The 20,478-nt window shown below is 37.5% G+C and overlaps 1 protein-coding gene across 4 annotated transcripts in view; it reads right to left on the bottom strand.

The window, feature by feature from the left end:
- The window catches only part of LOC123530313 (SCO-spondin-like), an 88,639-nt gene extending 69,823 nt beyond the window's left edge, over positions 1–18,816 (bottom strand). For 2 of the 4 annotated variants that reach the window (XM_053521871.1, XM_053521874.1), the window contains exons 1-10: positions 18,719–18,816; positions 15,740–15,799; positions 14,744–14,833; positions 13,162–13,326; positions 11,284–11,448; positions 10,449–10,598; positions 8,428–8,490; positions 7,850–7,999; positions 6,713–6,883; positions 6,151–6,321 (exon numbers count right to left, since the gene is read on the bottom strand). In XM_053521871.1, coding sequence (XP_053377846.1) covers positions 6,151–6,321; positions 6,713–6,883; positions 7,850–7,999; positions 8,428–8,490; positions 10,449–10,598; positions 11,284–11,448; positions 13,162–13,326; positions 14,744–14,833; positions 15,740–15,799; positions 18,719–18,740 — 1,207 coding nt within the window. In that variant the 5' untranslated portion in view covers positions 18,741–18,816. The remainder of the gene's footprint in view (positions 1–6,150; positions 6,322–6,712; positions 6,884–7,849; positions 8,000–8,427; positions 8,491–10,448; positions 10,599–11,283; positions 11,449–13,161; positions 13,327–14,743; positions 14,834–15,739; positions 15,800–18,718) is intronic. The other 2 variants (XM_053521872.1, XM_053521873.1) reach the window with 2 other exon arrangements.
- Positions 18,817–20,478: the final 1,662 nt, after the last annotated feature.

Genomic DNA, 20,478 nt, shown 5'->3' with positions numbered 1-20,478 from the left:
GTACAGCAGTAGCAGCAGTAGCAGCAGTTAACTGCTGTAACTGCTGGCAGTAGCAGCAGTTAACTGCTCCTACTGCCAGCAGTTACATCAGTTAACTGCCGCTACTGCCAGCAGTAGGAGCAGTTAACTGCTGCTACTGCCAGCAGTTACAACAGTTAAATTGCTTGTACTACCACAAGTGAAGTGCTGCTATTGCCATGAGTTAATGTTCGGTTTTAAAGTTAGCGATGCTTTATCCTTTTTATAAAGGAACGGTCTATAGTTTGGATAGTGTTTGCAAATACAATATAGTAGTAAAGATTTATTTTGTATAATAATTAATTTTAGCAACAAAAAGATGAACCGCCGAAATAGCTGTGATAGTATGGTAGGTATAAGAATTGCTTAAATATCAATCAGTATTTTAATCAATATAAATTTTCATCTTTAACACAGTGTTATGTAAAGCCACAACATCAAACGAAATTATATGGAAGTCTAATGCGTATTATAATATTTTTTTTACAAGTAAGTACAAAATATTTTATATAATGCACAATGGATGTGATGCATGCATGTGCAAACCAATATGAAATTCTTGGCTAGCAAAAATTATACTGTGGACTCTGACGAATTAGCTGGCGAAACTTACCAATAATGAAAATTATGCATGGTACTTTTTGCGTTAAGATGAAAAGAAAAATAGAAAACATATAAGTGAAAGAATGAATTAATTTTATCGCACATAAAAGGTTAATAAAAAATGAATTGACAGAGTACAGAGTCCCAACCGCTTACGTGAGAATACTCCACGCTTTATTTAGACAGGAAGTGAATATACATTTGTAATAAAACACGGCAGATTTACATAATCGAGAGACGAGTAATTACCTCCCCAGATTGTATGTTAAGAAACTGAAAGTAGAAAATCCCGCGATTTTCTAAATGGGAAGGGATGGTTTCGAATTTGGCCCGGGGCACGTTTTCTGAATAAAATCAGTACATGTATTTTATAGGCATATATATTCAAATAGTTATTTTTAATGATAACTGAAGTAAAAATACAAACAACAGTTTGAAGGAAGTTGTTATGTGCTAAAATCGAATTTGCCAGCTCCCGACTAAAAATAGAAGGGCGAGGAAGATCATGCAAACCAAAAAAGGACAATTATCCATCAATGTATTCATCCATGTACATTGTATAGATTAACATCATGACTGTTAAATAAGACAAAAGTTTGGGGGTCCCCAGCTCCGCCCCAGACCTTGACTTTTGGATCGGACCGGGTGGCCGTTGTAGAGGGGGTCGTCCCCCACCCGGCACGGGTGGCCGCCATTCGGGGAAAACTCTTGTTTGGGAGGAACCCGGGGTGAGGTGTGAGGCGGGGGTGGCCTAAAATGCCTACAGCAGTTAATAGGAGGACCCTACGGGACCTTGACTTTGGGACGGGACCGGGTGGCCGTTGTAGAGGGTGACGGTGTATGGGGGAGCCAGCATAGCGGCTAGCCCAGGAAAACTCTTGTTTACTCGTGAGCGGGTCTCAAAGTTGGTCCGAGGCCGTTTTTGGAAATGTTCACTTTTTTCAGTTTGGGCACCCCCAGCTCCGCCCCAGACCTTGACTTTTGGATCGGACCGGGTGGCCGTTGTAGAGGGGGTCGTCCCCCACCCGGCACGGGTGGCCGCCATTCGGGGAAAACTCTTGTTTGGGAGGAACCCGGGGTGAGGTGTGAGGCGGGGGTGGCCTAAAATGCTTACAGCAGTTAATAGGAGGACCCTACGGGACCTTGACTTTGGGACGGGACCGGGTGGCCGTTGTAGAGGGTGACGGTGTATGGGGGAGCCAGCATAGCGGCTAGCCCGGGAAAACTCTTGTTTACTCGTGAGCGGGTCTCAAAGTTGGTCCGAGGCAGTTTCTGGAAATGTTCACTTTTTTCAGTTTGGGCACCCCCAGCTCCGCCCCAGACCTTGACTTTTGGATCGGACCGGGTGGCCGTTGTAGAGGGGGTCGTCCCCCACCCGGCACGGGTGGCCGCCATTCGGGGAAAACTCTTGTTTGGGAGGAACCCGGGGTGAGGTGTGAGGCGGGGGTGGCGTAAAATGCTTACAGCAGTTAATAGGAGGACCCTACGGGACCTTGACTTTGGGACGGGACCGGGTGGCCGTTGTAGAGGGTGACGGTGTATGGGGGGCCAGCATAGCGGCTAGCCCGGGAAAACTCTTGTTTACTCGTGAGCGGGTCTCAAAGTTGGTCCGAGGCCGTTTCTGGAAATGTTCACTTTTTTCAGTTTGGGCACCCCCAGCTCCGCCCCAGACCTTGACTTTTGGATCGGACCGGGTGGCCGTTGTAGAGGGGGTCGTCCCCCACCCGGCACGGGTGGCCGCCATTCGGGGAAAACTCTTGTTTGGGAGGAACCCGGGGTGAGGTTGGGCGGTGTTTCGAAGGATAACTCTTGTTTTTAGGAACTCGGGGCTGAATGCGGCTTGAGTAGTTTTCTTTCAGCAGTAAATACACCAGAAATATATTCGAAACTGGTAAATTGCTCTCGTTGGCTGTAACAGGAGCCTTGTTTTTTGCTGTCATAAGCATTTTACTGCTAGCAGTAAGAGGAGCCTTGTAAACATTTAACCGCTGGTAGTTACATGTAAAAAAACTGGTATACTGGTCTCATAAACCATTTGACTGCTGCCAGTAACACACAAAAAACTCAAAAAAATGTTTTCATTGGTGATTTCACTGCTGGAAGTGACATGCTCTCATTACGGTGTACCGTTTGGACAATCGTGACATTTTATTGAATCCTAAACCGCGATGCACGATGTTACGATGACGAAAACGCGATGGTGCGATGGCACGATGATGAAACAACGATGGTTCGATGGTGAAAACGTGATAACACGATGATGAAATCGCAATGATGCGATGACACGATGGTGAAATGTCGATGTAATATCGCGTTTTCATCATCGTACCATCGCGTTTTCACCATCGTATCATCGTACCATCGCGTTTACACCATCGTATCATCGTACCATCGCGTTTTCATCATCGTACCATCGCATTATTACCATCGTACCATTGCGTTTTCACCATCGTGTCATCGCGTTTTCACCATCGTACCATCGCATTTTCACCATCGTACCATTTCATTCCGGTGGTCATGCGCAGTGGTACAGTTTATATGTCAGTAAAATACAGGCTTGATACAATCTCATTTTCACATTGCACTATATACGTTCTACATCCTAACAAGAATAAGCTGAGTTTGAATAATATCATGTGACTATTACACCCAGCTTTTTATTTACTTTCATGCATACATAAAATACAAAGGACGTAGCCTTGAAGGTTTTACACAGTTTTAATGAACTGAGCATGAACATTTTGTAAAACATATTGCAAAACAGCAGAATCTAAATGGTAAATTTCTTCTCACAAAATACATTGAGATACATTCATCTATTGTTGACAAAAAGTACAAGTGCACGGGACTAAGCATTTCCAACCGGAAGGCGATGGTACGATGGTGAAAACGCGGTGGTACGATGGTGAAACCACGATGGTACGATGGTGAAACCACGATGGTACGATGATGATAACGCGATGGCACGATGGTGAAAATGCGATGGTACGACGGTGAAACCACGAAGGCACGATGGTACGATGATGACAACGCGATGGCACGATGGTGCGATGGTGAAAACGCGATGGTACGATGATGAAAACGCGATATTACATCGACATTTCACCATCGTACCATCGCACCATCGCGATTTCATCATCGTGTCATCGCGTTTTCACCATCGTACCATCGTTGTTTCATCATCGTGCCATCGCGCCATCGCGTTTTTGTCATCGTATCATCGTGCATCGCGCTTTAGAATTATATAAAAAGTCACGATTGTCCTAACGGAACACCGTATCTCATAGACCATTCTGCTGGCAGAAACATAAATGAGACGGGAGAGACTTGTAAACCATTTAACTGCAGGGTACATAGTTTATAGGAGAATTTAAGGGTAAATGGGACAATTTCCTATAGGGCAAAAACTTTTCCTACGGGCAGTATTTCTTTAAACTTTGTATACTTACTGAGAATCAAGTTTAGAACGAAAATATGTATTTAAATCATAGGTACCCAGGCTTGATCCTGAATTTTTTGCCCTTGAAAGTCGGTATCAAGGGCAGAAAATTCTTGATAGAAATAGATTAAGAACGCTTCAATGATCTTTAAACGATGCGGACAAATGTATAAGCGGGAAGGGTAGGTTTTACGGCCCATTACACATTTGAAGGAAACTTGTAAAACTGATTTTAATAACACAATTTAACTGCTGGCAGTATTATATGTAGGACACTGACAAAATAAATACCTTATGTCATTCTCATCATCTGGTAATACAGCTTTATTAACTGTTATAATTGCTGGCAGTAGTAGCAGTTAACTGGTGTTAGTAAACACGATCAATTGCTGTAACTAGTGGTAGTTAACTGCGACAGGCAATAAACTGCTGTAACTGTTGGCAGTAGCAGCAGTTAACTGTTGTAACTGCTGGCAGTAGGAGCAGTTAACTGCTGCTACTGCCAGCAGTTACAGCAGTTAACTGCTCCTACTGCTGTTACTGCTGTACTGCCAACTTCACGCCGATTGTTCTCTGATATACCAGCCAGGCAGAAACTGCAAGAATTTAAAACTGTTTACGGTGATTCTTCCCCCATCAAAAACCAATGTTTACTGTGGGCAAAAGTATTTAATAACAGATAACCTTGAGTCAAAATCAAGATACATTGTATACAGTTTCCAAAATAGTTGCATCAGTGGGCATTTCACCCAGAAGTGTTCATAGAATTCTGACATAATACTTGAAATTATCGAAAATGTGCGGCCGTGCAAGGAAGGTAGAATATACCTCATTTTTCAACAAAGCGCAAAAAGCTAAAATGATACTATACTTCAAAATCCTTCTAAAAATATATAAAAACAAATGCAGCAGACGACAGGAGATTTTTAATGAACTGCTTACAGGGGATGAGACATGAGTATATTGTTTCGAACCTCAATTGCGGATAAACAATAAACAGTGGCTTAGGAACAGGTAAGAAGGACCTGCTAACGCAAAAAGAACTCAATGTTGCGAATGGATATTTCATACAGTTTTCTTCAATTCAAATGGCTCTGTTGTGCAAATACACAGTGCATCCCGCAGATCTATTACATGGAAGTTTTACAGGGACAAGGTTCAAATTAACTTAGGAAACGTTACGTTAAACGTCGCCCAAAAACTCGTTTACGGGGCATCTGCCTTATTTATGACCATGCATCTGCACACAAGATTATGCTGAACACATGTATTTACAGGACCAGCAGGTCAAGCAATTACCGCATCTTCCGTAATCAACCGATCTAAGTTCCTGTGATTTTTTTCTCTCTCCTTTGCTGAAAGGGTGCTGGCTGGACGTCGCTACAATTCCAGAAGCGCCCTTGGTGTCGCAGACTTAGTATACCAAGGGCAGACTACTCTGCGGTTTTCAGGTCATGGATAACCGGATGGAAAAGTGCGTTTCTGTTAGGAGTGAATACTTTGAGGGACTAATGCAAGCAGTTTGTTTAAATACAGTTTCCTCCATTTTATATGGACAGTCTCAAACTGTTCTGAATTACCCTCGTATAAAACAAGGTAAAAGAACCCATAAACTTTGAAATGATAGTATCCATTGACAATAATACCAATCAAGTATAAGACCAGATGGCAGTACCCATTTAATATGAGATAAGATCAAAGAACCAATCAATATAAGATAAGATAATCGTACCAATTAATATAAGATAATATAACAGTACCCATCAGTATAAGATAAGAGTACTCATCAATATGAGATAAGATAACAATACCAATCAATATGAGATAACAGTACCAGTCAATGTGAGATAACAGTAACCATCAACAAACTGATAACGGTATCCATCAACTATGAGATAAGATAACAGTACTAATCAATTTATGATTAGATAACTGTAGTCATAAATATGAGATAAAATAATATGATACTAGTATATGTGATTGCTTTGGTACAACTGGCATGAAATCAAGTTTACCAATTAACTTATGTCTACTTACAGACCATCCAAATGATTACTTGAAATTAATATTTGATTGCAAATAAATTTTACCTGAGCAGTCAGCTTTTTTACATTTTTCTGTGTCAGTTGCAGGGCCAAAGCAGTCGTTGCCGTGAGGAGCGTCGCTTGGGAACGAGCAGCTACGCGTGCGCGAACGGTCTCCTTCGTCACACGTCATTGAACACTGCGACCATACCGACCATTGTGTCCATACTCCATTAACTATGGCAGCAGAAACATCTATGTTGCTTTTATCTTAACTTTTATTAAAAACTACGAAGAAAACGAACGACACAAATGAAACTAAGAACTTAAAAGCTATTTATGTCTCTGACCTTTAAACTGGAAGGTGACAAAAGAGGTAATAAAATTCCTCCGTTTATTAGAAGTAACACTGTAAAAAGCTGTGTTTTTTATAAAATCTTCATGTGGGTGTCAAACATTAAAGATGTCTGGTGTATTCTTCGATAAAAATGTTGATGTTTCTTTTGTTTGTTTGTTTTGCGATCAAGCCATCAAGGTATTTTATGTCGCGGTGAAAAACGCACGAAATATTCGGAAGTCCAATTATACCTCTAAACTTTGTTTTATAATTTACTATCTAAAGTGTTACCCGGACATTTATCCGTATTGCAGGGCTTCGTTTCTGTGCTGTCTCCTTTGCATGGATCACCTTTGATATTTGGATCGGGATATTCACATGACCTTGACCTGGATATCTGACCTCCACCACAAGACACTCCGCACGTGCTCCACTCCTGCCATCCTCCCCAATATCCATCAACTGTGTTATGTTAAATAAAAATTAGAAAGTTAAGACCATATCAGGCTTTTTAAATATATGACTTAATTTTCAAGAAAAAATAAGTGTGTGGGTTTTAATATAAATGACTAAATGAAGACCTAAATTATCATTAAGCAGAGTTTTCCCCAATTTCTGCATTATATGACGAAAACATTTTAAAGCACTACTTCTTAATGTTTTAATGATGTTTTGATTATGATAGAAGAATTTAGAGTGTTTGTGCACTGCAGCCCCTATCATCATTGTGTAATTTCCTATTCGGTACATGTATATGGACTGCAGCTGTGACAGGTTGTCATAAATAATGTTTTTCTCTGTAATAGCGAGCTCGAGAATCGAGCTTTATGTTAACGCAAGTATACTTGCACACTTGGTGATGGATTTGAAAAGTTTCGTCGGAAGTTTTTAAAAAGCGCACCCTAGCGGATAGGTACTCACAGGAAGTACTTCTTTCCGGAGTGAATACAGAACTTCATTCAATTGCTAAAAAATATTCATCACTCAACAATAATGAAAGAATGATTTCCAATTGTTTGAAAAAAAATATTGTTTTCATTTAAAAGATCAAGCATCGGCCAGAAAATGGAAAAAATGTCATTAATAAGCAGAAAGAAACGGGAACGCGGTAATGACGTCACCGTAACACCGGCTTCCCATAAATTTTGCAACGTATGATATTCACTGTTACAGGTATGGTGACACTAAATGTAGACTTTTTCAAGTGAATAGGTTCTGCCGAATTCTTGTGACTAGTGAATAGTTTCTTTGTGACAAATAAATGATGCATAATATTTTTAGCTAAATCCGATTTCTTTGAGCTCGCTTTGAGGCTTTGCCTTATTTCATATTATATACCTATGTGTACTCTTCAACGAACCGTTATTTATATCACGTGCATTCTATCTAAGGCATCAAGTTCCATAAAATAAAATTACTATAACTTACCGATACACTCGCCTAAATTGCATGCATACACATTCCATGATTTTCCTGTGCAATCTGCTTTACTTCCGGTGGAGCACGTGCGTGTCTTTTCACCATATCCTGGTCCACAAGATGCAGAGCAAACAACCTTATTGCTCCATTCTGCCCATACTAAAATAAAGTAATTGTCCGGTAATGACATTCGGCAATTTCCGTACGGATACGTATCCTCCGTATGCAATTTCGGCATTCTTCGGCTGGTTGTTCGTATGAACTGAATGGGTAGACGACAAATGCCGAAACAGCATTGGGAGAATACGGAATCGAACGAGAATTGCCAAATGTCATTATGGGTCCTTAAAATAAATTTCAAACGGTGTACGTACTAAAATGTTCGGAAGTTTTGAATGTTTCTGTATGTTAATATTGCCAGCAAACTCGAACGACGTAACTCCAAAGACCGAAAATAGCTCACGAAGCAGAACTCTGTAAGAGCAAAGACAAGACTCGTGTTGTTGATTTTTTCCGCCTGAGGCAGATCTAGCTTTTTTGTGGTTTTTGTATTGTCTGATTACTAAATGCAGAGTACAGTTACTTACATGCCGGAACTGGTTTTGGAGTTGTTGTTGTTGTTGTTGTTGTTGTACTTGTTGTTAATCCAGCTAAAACACAGAAAAAATAAAGTGTGAATTTTTTAGAAATTCAAAATGATAGTTGTTTGATACAAGACTGCTATTATTAGCTTATGTCTATATACGAGGTATTCATTGTCGTTTCTTGATCGTCGGCGTTGGCGTTGATAAAGATCTTGTTTATATTAACTTTTTCTTAAAAACTTTTTTAAAAAAATTCACACTTCTTTATTATTACAAGGTGTGTATGTAGACGAAGGACGACAACTCTAACTTGTCATAATTATGTATCTTTTTGTACTTAAAGAATTATGTCCCTTTTCAATATAGAACTTTTTTTTAATTTGTTTTTGTTTGTTTTGTTTTGTTTATTCATTTTAAGCTATAGCTTTGTAACTTCCACATTTCTTTATCACCAGAAGGTAATTATAGCTTTGAAAGTGTTCACTTTTCTTTATCACCAGAAGGTGTTTATAGCTTTAGTTTTCATCTTTCTTTATCACCAGAAGGTGATTAAAGCTTTGAAGCTTTCACTTTTCTTTATCACCAGAAGGTGTTTATGGCTTTAGTTTTCATCTTTTTTTATCACCAGAAGGTGATTAAAGCTTTGAAACTTTCACCTTTCTTTATCACCAGAAGGTGTTTATAGCTTTAGTTTTCAACTTTCTTTGTCACCAGAAGGTGATTATAGCTTTGAAACTTTCACCTTTCATTACCACCAGAAGGTGATTATAGCTTTGAAACGTTTATAGCTTTGAAACTGTTCACATTTCTTTATCACCAAAAGGTGATAATGAAGGCTCTGAATCATCACTTTTATCTTCTATATTGTCTTATGATTTAAGCATTTACAGACGAGCGCTGGCACCCGCAGGCGGTGCTCTGTTAATAAATTGATAATAGCTTTATAATCATCATCAACAGCATTATCATCATCGTCATTGTCATCATCATTATCATTATCATAATTTTCATTAGGTCATAATAAACTAATTGCTTGATTATCATCCTAGCTCGCCTCGATATTTCATATTTCCCATATACCCGTTTATTTAATTGACAAAGACTGTTTTGTATATAAACAACTTATCCTACCTTCATGCGAAATAAAGGGCAACAATCTAGGGGTTTAAAACATTTTGCTTTATATGGTCAGTGGAGAAAACAAATACCGGACATCTTATTTGGCTTTTTTTTTCAAAACAACGCAATATTGTTTAACTACAAAGACTATTTATGATTTGTATTAAGAATTTTATAAACAAACTTTTATTAGGTACGCGAGACCGACACGGAATGCATTTGCAATGACCACAAGAAGACTTCATAACGGAATTGTTCGAGGAAACGGAAACTGGCTCATTCATAGGCTGAACACCACTAAATCAAGCTGTTCTTTATTTCATTTAAATCCACTTACTTGATAACGTTAAAATTTTAAGTATATTAGGCTCGTCTACTAAAATATAATTGTCTCGACTTTTGTATCTTTTTAAGAAATCTAAATTTATAAAACAGTAATCTAAATATTCTCTACATTATTTTTTAAATTTTAGCTCGTCATGATTGTTTTTTCATATCAATCATCAAAAATATATAAAAAAATGTAAATCCTCCCCAAACACTTCCCTTTTTTTTGACAAATGTGGACGATAATTCATTTAATTTATAATGGCTTTAAACAGCGTATTTCATTATTATCTTTTAAAAAGTTCAGAACTGTTGAATTGTGAAAATGTAAAGGAGACCATTTTGTCAAAGGTCATAAAAACCTGATAGGCGGTATTTTAATGCTTTTTAAAAGCACTGCATAAGCTCTTATAGGGTTGGAAAACGATTATGAAATTAAAACAAGAAGCATACGTCTTTTTTTAATTTTAAACGTTTTTGCACTATGACTATTTACGGTTATCTTATATGGCAAGACAGTGAAACTTGAACCAAAAAGTTCAGGTCAGTGTTGGTTTGTTGAGTTATTTGATACAAACCTATGCAAGGCCCAGCATTACAGGCGGTTAGCTGATAACTTTTGCCGGTGCAATCAGAGTTAACTCCCGTACTACAGTTACGGTACCTGACCGTGACGCCTATACCGCACGATTTCTGACATGTTGAATATGCAGACCATTCCATCCAGGCTGAATAGCAAATAACACACATGATAAAACTCTTCTTGGATAACAGATTTTATTATAACAAGTATGCTATAACGTCTGGATAAAATGCAACATGAACACGGCTGCGTGAAATTGTAACGTGAAAGATATTACACTAATATATGAAAACCATTTCAATAAATGGTAATGTGTCATATATGTCTTCATTTACATTCTGCTGTTGGTTTAATTTTTAAAGGCAAAGTATAAAAATTAAGACAAAAACGTAACAAACAGGTAAAGTACTTACCAACAACTAACGGTTTTGAAAACGGACGCTACTTGGACGAACAAGTGAAGTTATAGTGTTTGCAAAAGCTTCAAGTAACCAGTTAGTTAATTATTGAAACGCTTTCAAAAATAAGTTTAGTATTGAACAACCACTTAATCTTTAACCTGCTGGCGGCAAGTGATTCTTCCTTTGCAACCAGTTACAGAACAAAATCAGCCTGTACATCCGTGCAGTCTGATCATGGTCTGCACTGTTCGCTAAGCAGTCAGTAAATTTTCAGTGAACACCCATTCGAATGCCCAAACTGAATGACAGATCAGTCCATTTAAGAAATTTAGCAGGGAAAAGGTTCTTCTTATCTTTAGTGGAAATTGTGGCGATGCTGATAAAATTGCGAGAACTGATAACATGGCAAAAGGTTTTACGGTTTCTTACTTGCTACACAAGGTCCATTGTCACAGACACGTATTTCCCAGTACCTTCCTCCTTGTGCCTCGCAATCACGTAACACTCTGTTGGAGCAGTTTCTCTTGACCTCGTAGTACCCCGCCTCTCCACATGATTGTGAGCACGATGTCTGCGAGTTCCATTCTGTCCAACCTTTTAAAAATATTTACAGTCAAACCTTTATATAAAGGCCCCGCGAAGGAAAGCCACAGAATGGTCTTCATTTATACAAGTGGCTGAAAAAAGGGTAAAATGAAACTGACGGTTTTCATAGGTGTGTCTTTATTTACAGGTTTAAATTCACTGAAATGTTTAAACTGAAATGAAACTAACCGTCTTTATAGTTCTAAAAGTATCCCTGTACACATCTGATCTTTTAGCAAGGGGTTGACTGTATATCCACTTGCAAATACATTTATTTCACTAAACGAGTGACCTACCACACATGTCTACTAACTTATAAATCACTAAATAGTATAACACCGCAATATATTAATAAATTGATCACAAATGTTTCCAAACTCTAACAATAAAAGCCTAAGGTCGGTCACTGCAAATGAACATCTAAAAATTCCTATATAGATCAAAAACAGCATTAGATGATTGGTCATTCTAGGTTGGTGGCTCTGAGATGTCAAGTGTATTGTTTCGATTGCCATTTGTGCCGCCATCTTGAATACAACCCAAGGTCGGAGAGCTACGGTGTGTATATGATACATATAAAATAAACAATTTTCTGCGAGATGTCACCGTGTCGATATTAAAAAAGAATTACCATACATATATAAATAACCTTTAAACAACAGTAAAAATACACCAAGCAAACAGGGATTATATATCTTCTTCCAGCGAGGATTTTTTGTCTGTCTTTCTGTCAAAGCTAAACTTGGGTATGAATACAGGTGTTATAAGGCTTGTTTACATTTCTAAAATTGTAAAAGAATCTCCTTGAAAGAGATTCATCAGCCAAAATGTCAAATGTCAAATATATTAATTCACGATGAAATCAAAACAGCAACTGGGAAAACATACGGATTTTTTTCTTTCCGCCATTATCTGGTTACTCCTGAAAGTGCTGTTTGAATAGTTATTCATTAAAATAACTTCGATAGCCCAGTGCATCACTCCATCCAGTAATCTCTGGATGACTTCAATAGATTTGAGTTCCACAGTGGATTAGCTTTCAATATCAAACCAAACATTTTTCATCTACTCCAAAACAAGGTTAATGGGGAAATGCTAGCTCTAGCAAGGTCTACCAGATTTATCTTTTGCTAAATCTGTGGAGGTGTTGCAATGAAAAAAAAATAGTATTCTTATCTATTATGTACAATAATATAAATATACTATTTTGGGTTTGTTTCTGACGTTGACGTTGGCGTCCTAATGGACGTGGCGTCATTTTTATCATGCCATTACTATAACAACTGCCTGATAAAGCCTGTCTGAGAAAAGCAGTCTTTACACTGTGTAAACCTATGATAAAGACCAAGGACATCAGATTGTAAGAGCTCCGCTAACTCTATTGTGATGTACATTCAGTAAATATCTATAGTCAGTAATTCGCGCTCCTACTTAACAAAAAATTACAAGTTGTTAGTAATGACATGATAAGTAGAATAACAGGTTACTGTCTTTTGAAAATGGGATTTCTAAGACTCTGGAAGGAGCTCGGCATGCCTCGCTTCTTCCAGGACCATATCTAACCTTGTCTCAGAAGCCCTTTCTCAAATGACAGTAACCTGTTTTTCTCTATATATCGCACGTTGTTATTTCTGATAAAGACATAAAATGCGAAACGGGAAATGAAATGCGTTGTCTTGGTAACTTTTGATCTTTTCAGTCTATGAAAAAACGGAAGCATACTCGCACTGCATGGTCCATTATCACATGCCTCCACTGACCACCATTTCCCACCAATGGCTTCACAATCACTGTGTTTCCCTGTGGAACAGGTACGCTCTTTCTCAAGGTAACCTTGACCATCACACGATACAGAGCAACTTCCTCTTACCGTCCATTCAGACCAAGCTGTTTAAAAGGTAATTTCATTAAAGGAACCGCGATCGTTTGAATATATTTCTCATAGCATTTTCTTACACTGATAGAAGTTTAAACAAGATTTATAACTATGCGTGACAGTTCTGACTCTGGCACTTTGGTGTATATTGTCCATTTAGGCAACAGGAATTATCTATATTACATGTACATAAGCGATCGCTAAAACCGTGGTTAGCAGCAGCAATAGAAGAATAGCAATAAGGAAAATGTGCAGTTGGCAGGAGCAGTAGCAGTAGCAGTAGCATTAGAAGTATAAGCAGTAGCAGTAGAAGTAGAAGTAGAAGTAGCAGTAGAAGTTGCAGTAGCAGTAGAAGTAGAAGTAGAAGTAGAAGTAGATGTAGAAGTAAAAGTAAAAGTAAAAGTAAAAGTAAAAGTAAAAGTAGAAGTAGAAACAGTAGCAGTAGCGGTAGCAGAAGAAGTATAAGCAGCAGCAGTAACAGTAGAAAATCGTGAAACTGGCAGATGCAGTCTAAGCAAAAGCAGGAGCAGCAGTAGCATCAGTAGCGGTAGAAAAATACGCATTAGCAGTAGCAATAGAACAATCTTGAAATTGGCAGTAGCAATAGCAGTAGCAGCAGTAGCAGTAGAAGCTAATTAGTAGTATTATATAGCAGTAGAAAAATCGCGAAACTGACCGGGGCAGTAGTGAAAATGTGAAATTGACAGTAGCTATAGCAGCACTAGCAATAGCAAAAATGTGTTAATGGCAGTAGTAGCAGAAGCAGTAGCAAAAAGGTATTATTGGCAGTAGAAGTAGCAGTAGCAAAACACGTGAAGTCGGCAGTAGCAGTAGCAGCAATATCAGTATAAGTAGAGAGCAGTAGCAGTAGCAAAAACGTGCTGCTACTGCTATTACCAATTTCACAATTTAACTACTGCGACTGCCAGTTTCAAGATTTTTCAACTGCTAATGTTTCAGTCAGTTTCACGAATTTTCTGCTGCTACTGCTACTGCTAATTTCATTTTTGTTCCTATTGCAACTGCTGATTTCGCGAGATATCTATTGCTACTGCTATTACAGCTGCTGCGAATTCCTCTAATACTTCTGCTTCTGCTGACACTGCCAATTTCACATTTTTGCGACTGCTTCTGCTACTGCTGATTTCGCGATATTTCTACTACTACTGCTAGCTATTGCTCATTCTTAAGCTTCTTCTGCTTCTGTTGCTACTGCCAATTTCACATTTTTGTTACTGCTACTGCCAATTTCACATTTTTGTTACTGCTACTGCCAATTTCACGCTTTTACTACTGTTACTGCCTATTTCACTATTTCTATTCTTTGTACTGCTCATTGCTACTGCTTACCACTACTATACAACCTGTACATACATTCTCTTTCAAATAACAATAAATATACACAGCAGGAAATAGAAAATAATTTACTAGCAGGCAGGTCTTCCAGGAACATCAAACGCCTTGATGAATGTATTTGTTCTTCTGCATTATAGCTTGTTCTTGAATCGATTTTTTCTTCTGTAAGAAAACCGCAAAATAAAAAATACTTATTGAAACAAAACTATACTCAAAGGTAAAAAGCTTTTTAGTAAAGGTGAATATTATACTGTTATTATGACTCAATTCTTAAAAGAGGTAAGTTATACTCTTTATCTTAGCTTTGTTATAAATCAAGACAAAGATCAGTTAAAACGAGCGACCCTTTTTTGTTCTCTAAACGAGCAAATGTTTTCTTTTTCTTCTAAACTCTATTAGTTTCCCTCTCACCCAAACATTTATTTTCCTCTTGCAAGCTCTATTCTTTCTCTTGCCGGTCCTTTTCCCCTCTCACCAAGCCTTTTTCCCTTTACCAAATATATTTTTCTCTCAACGACCCTACTAACCGTTTTCTCTTACGAACTATATTTTTTCTCTCTCCGATTCCATTTCTTTCTTTTTTTATGTCTCTGACCGTTCGTAATTTCTCTATCACCGTCTAACAACTCTATTTTTCTCTCACCGACTCTTATTTTTAGTGTTATCAACTCTATTTTTTCTCTCACCAACTCCACTTTTTCTCTAACTTTAGTTTTTCATGCCAATCCTTTTTCTCAAAAAGTGTCCATTCTTCAAGAATATTGCACTGGGTTTAATCAAGTATATAGCTACCTAACGACTGACTGAAGTAAGACTAAAAACGCAACACAACCGCATAAATGAACAGTTCCATTGCTCTAATATTTAAAAAACAAAACAAAACAAAACAAAAAAACCACATATTTTTTCATTTTACTGAAACCTATCTTTTAACCTTTGGAAAAGATCACTATACTCACATATTCTGCGTGTGTTATTTCATTTTCTGTCTTTTAAAAAATAATTCATTTAATTCACTTTCTAAATGTTGAAATAGTTAGACAGCTAAAAGAATAAGCAATGGCTTACCAAATGTTCTTCGCCGCACGCCTTGTGAAGTGGCGGTGTTAGCAATTATCAGTATAACTGCTGGAAAAAAAATACTCGAGAGAAATTATCAAATGTCCATATTCTAGCATATTCTGGGAAACACAGCTTGCATTTTTCTGCACGTTGAATAAATCGAAGCTTGTTCCACTGAATATGTCTTTAAGAATACATAAGGTAAAGGTTGCCTTTAAGTAGTATGTACATATACTACGGATGTTGTAATGTTATAACATGCCAGAAACTCTAATTGTAACACGCTTTTGAACCCGATAGCCTGTGAACAATTTTATTAATAAGGACAATTTAAATAGAAAAAAACGTACTCCGAACGAAAACAAATTTTCTTTTAAGAGTGGTTTCTACATTCCACGGCTTTCAGTACCTCTCGATAAGGTTACAATTTTTCGAATGAAATTTTTTACAGCATGTCAGTAAATCCATAAAATACATTTTCTTTAACCTTTAGCCTGCTGGTGGCAAGTGATTTTGCCTTTGCGACACGTTCGTGTAGGCTGATCATGGTCTGCACTGCTCGTTATTCGGTCAGTAAATTTTCAGTGAACACCCCTTCGAATAATAAATGGTACTGCAGACCAGTCCATTTTAGAAATTTAGCAGGGTTAAGATTAATATTTCTTCATGAAAATGTAGTCTTGTCCAAAAACTTATTCCAGTACTTAATTGGAATGAACTACTCAATCCGAAAGTCAGGAGTTCGAATCGCATTACGGGCATCGACCGTTCCACCATTGAAGGAAGTAGCTATTGTTTTGTTTAGTTGACTCGACAACGATTTAAAGTAGCTTCATATTTTCTTTAGAATTTTATATTAATCAGTAAAAAAAGTGTGTCAAACATTTGTTTAAATATCGCTTTATGAGTTCTATAAACTAATCTACTCTGACATTCAGTTCTTTTACATCAAGAGGATTGTTCCATGATAACACGTTTTGTGTTCAAATCAGTACAAGTCGTGACACAACTGTATCTATATAAACACTAATTGGGCTAAATCGTCAGACGAATAATTTTGTATACACATGTATATATATATATATAAATTATATGGGCCAGAATATGATTTCTTAATGTTTTATAACAGTTTGTTTACAAATCAAGCTGTATTACATTTTTTTGTTTCACAAATAATCAATAAGTTATATACAAAAAGGCCATAAAATGTTATTTTCGAATGTCCTACTCTCAACATTAAACAGGAGCTCTCTGGGGAGACAACTCGCTCGACTATTTCATTGCCTGATGGTGAAATACAACATATTTTAGGAAATCAGAGCTGTCGCTTGAATGTTAGGATGATAACGTTGCACAACACTTTAAGTTTAGGTCAAATACATCTAGTAGCAACAGAGATTGAGTGCATCAGCCCATTAACCATAATTTCTACGTATAAAAGGGACATAATTTAAGCAATATTTCTGCCAGAGTAATGCAACTTGTTTCATATGATGTAGGTGATGATGTGGAATATTTATTTTAAGTTTCAGCAATAATCGATAATGATTGAAGGTGTATAAAACTTTAAACTGAAAATCAAAGTAAAAAAGGAACATAATTCATCAACTATATGAGCTGCAGTTATATATCTTGCCTCATACGATGTCGACAACAGTTTTTACTGATTTAAGTTTGAATCAAACGGAGATCAATAGGGTATACAGTAGTAAATAAACTTGCTATATGTTCTTTATAAAAAATAACAAACTTTGGGAGCTGTAACACATAGCTAGGCCCATTTAAAAAAAATTACTAGCCTAATGTTCTTAAATGACATATAGACCACAAAAAAAACACCAAAAAAAGGTAGGGGTCGTGTATCTTATAAGCGATGTTTTGTCTGACAGGTTGTTACTATGGAATATCTTCCAAACTGACAACTAAAATGTGGGTATGAACACATCTGTAATAAGGCTTGTTTACTTTCTATAAATGCAAAAATTCTCCTTGAAAATGCTACCAAAGTGTCAAGTATAGGTCCACAACGAAATAAAATCAGGAACTGGCTTACATAAAACATGAAATTGCCACTTTAACTGGGAAAAAATGAGAACTTTTTCTTTCCGGCTCGGACGTGCTGCTTGATTGTATATTTAGTACTATTGTACCTCAAGTGCTAGTGCTACAAAATTTTAACCAAGCTGTGAATGATGATGACGACGACGACGGGGGGAGTCTTTCCGTATACTTCGAATTGTCGGGAAATGTAAACGTCGAATTTCGTAAACCAGTTGCTTATTATGAAGCCAGCTTCGCACATACTAGGAGCATTTTAAACGGAACTAATAGTGCGGTCAATCTATGGTTTCTGAAATTCAAGTGAACAGTGCTGGTTTCGACCATAGTGCAGACCAGGCTCCAACTATGGTTCCTAGATCCTTAAATTCAAATGTCGAGGGGCACCAGGATTTGATGGAATATCTGGTTAGTTTTCAATATGCACGTTTCGCCTAAAATAAATGCACTATTTTATTAAACCAAACCACAGTTCCGCGTGGAAACACTACAATTTGAAATAAAAACAGACAGAAAGATTAACTGAACTCCATTCTCTCAAAACAATGAAAACGGCCATTCGCAAAAAGACGAAGCTTTCTTGTTTACTTCAAATACATTCAATTCGTTTGATTTGTTTCATACGGGTTCAAATGTTTGTTTTCAACAACTAATTAACATTGCCTCGTTCCTGGATTCTGTATCAGTATAGAATCAATCCGACACAATTTAGGTCATATAGCGACTTTCGAGCTGTTTTAATGGTAGAGAAACACTCGTGTCTTTCCATACATCATTTCAGTCGTACGATGCGGGGCACGTGATCTGATGTCAAATAATAATTATTTAGACGGTACAGACTGTTATAAATTTTGGAATCACGGTCTTTAAAGATTATTAAACCATATAACATCAATAAAACATATATATATTATCAACTTTACGTACCAATACATTTTAAAATTTCCATGTCTGTAGAAACGGCGACAATGTCGCCCAAGTTCCAAACTGAGCACAACCTTATCTCTCGAAGACCTACTTTATTCTAAAACTACCTAGATACACTATCAACCTTGTAATCAAACAGATTAGAAGTCATTCAGTAAAAATGAAATAACATAAAAGCGTTTCATAAGAACATAAAGTATTTACATAACGGTATTTATGCAATTGCTTCACTAAAAGTATAAGCGTAATAATTTTAATTGGGGAATATCATGAGCGAACCAATTGCTTATAAGTCAGTCGGATCACCAGTTTAATGTTTCTTATATAGGGTTGGCCAGAATATCAGCTGGGAATCGAATCCGGACCGCCTGCGCTTTAATCCAGCCTTCTAACTACTCTGCCACTGACTGCAAAAAAGCAAAAACAAAACGCGTGATCTGATCTGCTTTGCTTTCCAAATATTAATTTATAACAATCTTTCTGACCAGGACCTGTATTAGAATTATCACCATTTTTCTTTATCATATAAACGAGTCCTCCGTGCATGCTTCACCTTTCAGTTCAGTCACCAGTTAGCATAATAAATACTGCAAAATGATGCGGAGATGGCGAAGATGATGATTATGTCGACCTTAAAGATATTCAAAGATTATCTTTCACTAAAATATTTTATGCGCTGCCCCGTGAGGCCTGTGAACGCGAGCTGTGAAGGTACTATGGTACGATGGCAAAGCGCGACAGTATGATGCCATCAAATGACAGGACGATGGCGAAGCGCGACAGTACAATGACGACAGCCCATCGTACTGTCGCGCTCCGCCATCCGCCGTAGTACTTTCGCGCTTTGCCTTCGTACTGTTGCAATTCACCACCATAGTATCACCTTCGTACTGTCGCGATTCGCCATCATATTTGTGCGCTTCACCTTCATAGTGTCACCATCTTACCGTCGCGCTTCACTATCCTACTGTCACACTTTGCCATCATAATGTCGCACTTCACATTTGTGATTCTTCCTGCATTACGGACGTATTCTGTCTCTTGTTTGATTCAGTGAAAATTGACAAGCCTGTTTCACTAAGTGAACTTAAGACAAAATCAAAACTATGTGAAAGTTGTTCTACGAACTTCCTTTTAAGTAGATGTAAGTAAACTATTCGGTTATTCCAAGTATCAGATAATAGCACTGTCAAAAAGAAATAACTGAACATACCTTTATATACAAGTTTCAGGATATTAAAAAATGTGATTAAAAAGTCTATACTTAGGAGAGAACTTATGATGGAACAGGACTTTGTGAAAAAGACCCAGAGCGTCCGGTTCTTTTACTAAAATGATTAATCAGCTTTTTTTTTTAAGAATAACGCATGTTTTATTTTTTATTTTTATTCTTTTTGTGTGTGTGTGTGTGTGTGTGTGTGTGTGTGTGTGTGTGTTTGTGTGTGTTATAACATCTACAGAGTCCCGAGGAATCAGGAGATTATTATTAATATCGTTTTGCGCTGGATGTGCACATATTCAACGCATTTTGGTACTACATTTTTGTAAACTACCAAACTGAGTTGAGTGTAACGCATTTTGGTAGTGACTACCAAAACTCGGCCGAATTTGGTAGTGACTACCAAAATGCGTTGCTACCATTTTGAGGTGCAACAATGCTCGTATAATAGCTATTGGAGAAGTTTGCCAAACCACGAGATGGTAAAACATTAACCGGCATTTATTTTGAAAAGATTCACGCGGCACAGTAATGGTAACTT

Source organism: Mercenaria mercenaria, chromosome 13 (assembly GCF_021730395.1).
Source record: "Mercenaria mercenaria strain notata chromosome 13, MADL_Memer_1, whole genome shotgun sequence".
Classification (NCBI taxonomy): Eukaryota; Metazoa; Mollusca; class Bivalvia; order Venerida; family Veneridae; genus Mercenaria; species Mercenaria mercenaria.
Note: the sequence above shows the minus strand (reverse complement) of the source record. Positions and strands in the feature narration are given on the sequence as shown.